The sequence below is a fragment of the Capra hircus genome, chromosome 1 (assembly GCF_001704415.2).
Source record: "Capra hircus breed San Clemente chromosome 1, ASM170441v1, whole genome shotgun sequence".
NCBI classification, from domain to species: domain Eukaryota; kingdom Metazoa; phylum Chordata; class Mammalia; order Artiodactyla; family Bovidae; genus Capra; species Capra hircus.
In genome coordinates this window covers 53479055-53485054 of record NC_030808.1, presented here as the reverse complement: position 1 = coordinate 53485054, position 6000 = coordinate 53479055, and the positions used below count along the sequence as shown (strand labels likewise).

At 35.0% G+C, this 6000-nt stretch overlaps 1 protein-coding gene across 1 annotated transcript in view; it reads right to left on the bottom strand.

Moving 5' to 3' along the window:
- Nucleotides 1651-6000, bottom strand: part of LOC102175896 (T-cell receptor-associated transmembrane adapter 1) — a 46375-nt gene continuing 42025 nt past the window's right edge. Inside the window, exon 6 of the mRNA XM_005674899.3 lies at nt 1651-3750. Coding sequence (XP_005674956.2) covers nt 3472-3750 — 279 coding nt within the window. The 3' untranslated portion in view covers nt 1651-3471. The remainder of the gene's footprint in view (nt 3751-6000) is intronic.

Sequence of the window (6000 nt, the reverse complement as noted above, 5' to 3'; positions counted from 1 at the left end):
TGTTGCTTTGAACCCAATAATATCAATAACTGCACTAAATGAAAATAAACACCCCAATTAAATGATAGATTTTCAGACTGGATTTTTTTAAAAAGCAAAACTATATCTGGCCCACAAAAAGTGCACTTTAAGCATAAAAGATATACCTAGGTTGAAAAGATATAAAAAGATACCATGTTAACATTAATCAAAAGAGCTAAAATAACAATATTAATACTAGACACAGTAGATTGCAGAGAAAACAATACTACCAAGGATGAAGATGGTTATATCATAATGATAAAGATTAAATTCATCTCAAATAATGCTCTGAACATGTATGCCCTAATAATAATAGAGCTTTAAAAAGCATGAAGTGATAACTGACAGACTAGTACAGAGAAATAGACAAAAGTACAAATACAGTCAGGTTTCAACAATCTCCTCTCAATAACTGATAGAACACATAGGCAAAATCAGTGAGGCTATGCATGTGTGTGCACGCTCATCCACTTCAGTTGTGCCCAACTGTTTGCCACCTGACAGTCTGTAGCCCACCAGGCTCCTCTGTCCACAGGATTCTCCCAGCAAGTATACTGGAGTGGGATGCCAGGGCCTCCTCCAGGGGACCTTCCTGACCCAGGGATTGAACCCACAGCTCCTGTGTCTTCTGTATTGGCCGGGCCATTCTTCACCACTAGTGCCACCTGGAAGACTTGAATAACTCTATCAACCAAATTGACCTAACTGACACTTACAGAACACTCTATCAATAGAACATACATTTTTCAAGTACACATTGTTACCCACCAAGATAGACTGTATTCTGACAGTAAAGCCACAATAAATGTAAAAAGATTCAAGTCATATGTTCTATGACCTCAACAGAATTAATTTAGGAGTCAACAACAGAAATATCTGGAAAATTCTCAAGTATTTGGAAACTATAAAATACATTTATAAGTAACCCATTGCTTAAGAAATCAAAAGGGAAATTGAAAGTACTTGAATAAATGAGTATGAAAACATCAAAATTTGTGGGATATAGCAAAACAATATTTTAGAAAGGGGAAAATTTATGAGACTGACTACTTTAGATAAGAAAAGTTTTATATTAATGACCTCAGTTTCCACCTTAAAATGTTTTTTTTTTTTAAAAGAAAAATGAAACATAAATTAGGCAGAAGAAAGGATATAGGATAGATCAGAGGGTAAGTCAATGAAACAGAAAATGTAAAAACAATAGGAAATTGAACAATAACTTTTTCAGGGAATCAAAATTAACAAACCTCTAGATGGGTAAAAATGAACAAATTATCAGTATAAAAGAAAAGTCACTACAAATTCTACAGATATTAAAAGAATAATAGAGAGTATTTGAACAACTTAATGCTGATAAATTTAACAAATTCCTCAAACGACACATTCACCAAGATCACACAATAAGAAATAGGTAACTTAAAGAGCCTTATATTTATTAAAGAATTTAAATTTGTAGCTAAAAATCTTCCTAATGTGCATCAGATATATCTGGTACATAAAACCTCAAAATATTTTAGAATTCAAATGATATAAACCAGAGGCAAAAAATTCAAATATTTCTAGATGCCAGGTAAATAATACAAGTGAATCCTGTAGAATAGTTATAGGAAAAAATAGCTGCTGTAATCACAATCTAACTTTATTTTTATTGAACTATGGTAATATATAAACATGTAACAACATAAACATGATAGCCAAAATTTTATTTTAAATTAAACATTAAACACAAATTCAACATGTATTATTAATTTCATTTCGGTTCTTCGGAATCAGAAACCTGACTTCTTCTGAACTTAGATATTAATATTTTTTTGTCTTTTCTATGGCATTGTGGACAACTTAAAATATTTTATAATCAGCATTTATTTTTCTACAGATTCATAATGGAAAATAATTATTGATAGAAGTAGGCACTTCCAAATAGGGATAGAAGCTTTACACAAAATGTGCTCTTTCTTCCTCCTTTTATGTGGGTGGCTCCTTCTCATTGTTCAGTTCTCAGAATTAAGATTTCCTTCAGAGATGCCCTCTCGCTGTTATTGTCTTTCATTCATTTCTCTTAATAATATATATATATATTTTTTACTAGTAGCTACACTTCTCTTTAACCTAATACTCATCTTCTATCCTAGTCTAGTTCAATGGGTGCAAAGCCTGTTTCCATGGTCATTGCATAACTTATGATATCAACAGCCACGGGAGCTCCACACATAATTGAAGAGTCACTAAAATCTTCTAAGCTCTGGTCAGAGGGCAGGAGCAATAGCTGTCAAGTATAATGTTGTTGTTCAGTGATTTCGACCCAATTGTCTACTCCAAATGGAGAGAGAGAGAAAGCATTTTAGAAAAAAAAATTTGGAGAGCAATTTAAGAGCACTTAGCATTTAAACAGGGCACACACTTTGACCTAACTCTTAGCCTTTCAGAAATATAATCTATAGAGACTTACGCAATGCACACCTTTTAAAGCAGCAATCCTTTTCCTGGACATTTAGCCATGAGAAGTCAGACAAGTACCAAACATGTGCAAAGATGGATTCTCATTAAAATGTTATTTGTAAAAGCAAAAAACAAAAAAAAAACCCAGAGATTGGAAATGAGCTAAATGTACTTCAAAATTATTTAAGTTTTGGTACAATCATCAATGAAATACTATGTAGTCATTAAATTAAAATTATTAACTATAGTTAGTTATAGTTAAAAATAACAGTGGAAAGAAATTTATGATATATTAAGTGAAAAAAGTTTAAATAATATGTATACAATCATCATTCCCCCTTTTAGTAAATTCAAAATCTAGTGGGCCTATATACGGGTATATGTATGGTCACGCCGAGAAAAATATCTAAAAGAATATATAGAAAGTTGATCATGGCAATTATCTCTGGCTAGTAGAATATCTAAATTATTTTTCATACTATTTATTATTATAAGGAGTATGTATTAATTTTATAATTTCTAGAACTAAAATTTCCATTTGTGGAAAATATTAAGAAGCTTATCTTTTTACTCTTAGAAATAAGTTTAAATGCCTCCTATGCCTTTCAATCAGAAAATTTCTCCAATTATGGGGTATTTCACATTCAGAAAGGAGAACTTTAAAAAAATATATTGACTTCTTTCAACATGATCAAGAACATATACTTAAAACCTTTTTTCGGGGGAGGTTTACGTCACTGAGTATTGTTTTGAAGTTATGGCTTCTATCAGGATCAATCTGCAAAATAAACTTGATTTTATTTATATTTTACTACATAGGTGTTTTTAAAGTGAATTCAAATAACTAAATAGCTAATTAGTATGGTATTCCATTTGGCGTGCATAACATAACCTCTGGATAAAAGGTAAGCGATCATCCCACCAACGGATGGTCAGATCATCACCGTGACAAGTCATGCTGTGTCAAATGGGTCTTCATTTCTTTGACAAACACGTCCAGTAAGAGCCAGTTCACTGAGCTAGATCATAGTCTAGTGAGTGTAAACTTTCTTTCTGTGCACGGATCAATCCAAACAGCCTGATGGGATCATCGTGAATGTTTTCCTCTATTTCCTCGCTTTCTGGTGGGAAACTGTCCACCAAAGTGGTCTTAGAAAGGCTGATATCCATTGCATGCATCTGCCCCTCTTCATCTTTGTCTGACAAATGAGTTTTCTGTTTCCTGGGCTTTTTTCGCTTCCCCTCATTGTTGTGATCTAATGAGGCATAGCACAACCTTACTTCAGTTTCCTAAAAGAGAAAGGCATGGTAAGTTTTCACTGTTAGCCATTCTTTTAACTTTGACCTCTGGGAAACTCTAAAGCCTACCAAAAACACACAAGTTTGTTTTCTGGTCTTCATGGCCTTATTTGCCAAATTTGTCGATATAACTACAAATAGTAAATTCAAGATTTTGGAGTGGAAAATGCTTAAAAGAAAACGGTTTTCTCTCTTATCCTCAGAATACACATGAACTTTTTAGATGGATTTTTTTAAACCAGTTTCTCCCCCTGCATTCACCTCAGGGAGTGCCTGCCCTGTATTTCACCTACCAAGTAACAATGTTCTGATTTGTTAAACTGGGAACAAAGCATGACAGGAAGGAATATAACCAATCAGATATGCTTTACATATGTTTAATAATTGGTTATTTGATACCCACAAAAGTCTCTACTTTCTCTACATTTGAGACTCAGAAGTACAAGGTTAACAGGGTTTATTTGTATGACTGGGGCTTCCCTGATGGCTCGGTCAGTAAAGAAGATACTTGCAATGCAGGAGACCCAGCTTTGATTTCTGGGTTGGGAAGATCCCCTGGAGAAACCCACTCCAGTATTCTTGCCTGGGAAATCCCATGGGCAGAAGAACATGGGAGGCTACACAGTCCATGGGCTTGCAATGGTTGGACATGGCTTGGCAACTAAACAACCAACAACCATTTATATGACCAGCATTTGGCGAGAGTTGCATTTCCCATTTTCCCCTATTACTTCCTTCTGCCTACCTGTCCTCAGATCCTCTTTGAGCTCATTTAGGTTTATCTTGGATTCATTTGCATCCAAGAAAGCCTGGCGGTCCTCTCTGGCCTAAAGCTGGGTCAGCACTAGATTAAAAAGGGCAGGAGACTAGAGGAACTTGCAGAAAGCAATAAGCCGGAAGACAAGATCTTGAATTTGGTGTTTGAAAGTTTTAGGATTGAATTCCAGCTGTGACATTCTAATCATGGGACCTTGGGCAGTTTTTTTTTTTTTTTTTTTTTTTAAACTATCAATATTTTTAACCTCTTGCTATCAAATGAGAGTACCTATCTTAGGATGTTGGGTGGGAAGTTCTCCTGGAGGAGGGCAACCCATTCCAGTATTCTTGCCAGGAGAATTCCATGGATAGAGGAGCCTGGTGGGCTACAATTCATAGGATTGCAACGAGTTGGACATGACTGCTGTGACTTAACATGCATCTTACAATGTTATTAGCAAATGGAGGTAATTTACATTTGACCCTTAAACAAGGTGGGAGTGAGGGATGCCAACCCCTTGAGCAGGTTGAATATACATATAATTTATATGTAATTTAATATCACATATAATTTTATAGTCTGCCCTCCATATCCACAGTTCTGCACCCACAAATTCAACTAACCCCTTGCTGTATAGCTCTGCAGTATGCATCTAGTGAAAAAAACCAATGTTTAAGTAGACTGCACAGTTCAAACCTGGTTTTCGAACCAAGATAAGGTCCAAGGCATGGTGGTATTATGGAGCTGTAGGCTAAAACTTTAGAACAGCCATTGAATAAACAAAAATAAAGTTTACCATTCAGCATAAGCCAAACTTATATCAATTTGTGGGGTTTTGGGTAAAGAAGCAACATTTGGATTAACAACCCCCCGATGCATGGATTAGCTTCTCCCTGTTGGCACTTGTTTTATGCTAAAAGTTAAAAAGTCTTATCTCCTCTACCAGGCAGGGGAATGGTTCTATTTGTAACCTCTCTGGTATCTTTGGTCTGACTTCATTTCTAAAATAATTTCTGGATAATTGTGGATAGGTAATCGGTATCATTGCCATCGAATCTCTATACTCTGCCAGATAGCCCATATGCTATTTTCAAATTATCTTCCTAAGGCATAACTTTTATATTTTACCATCCTGGCCCCGAAACTTTAGCCTAGAGTCTGAATTTTATAGCATAACATTCAAGGTTTCCTATGCTCATAATTCACACTTTCTATTTGATTCCCGGTACTCTCCTACATAAACTCTGTATTTCAAGGAAACTGGACATTTCACTGCTTTCTTAACATAACTTATGCTTTAAAAGCTGGTTTGCCTTTGCCTAGAGAATATGTCAGTGAAGTTAGCAAAATTACCAAAAGGCATTCAGTAATAGAGAGGGGTGGGTAACATTTTTGACTGTCTAGCACTTTATTCTATTCTCTTTCTTTAATAAATTCTCCACTTTGTTTTAGGAAATTTCTTTCCTCTATCTGGTCCTGGAGAG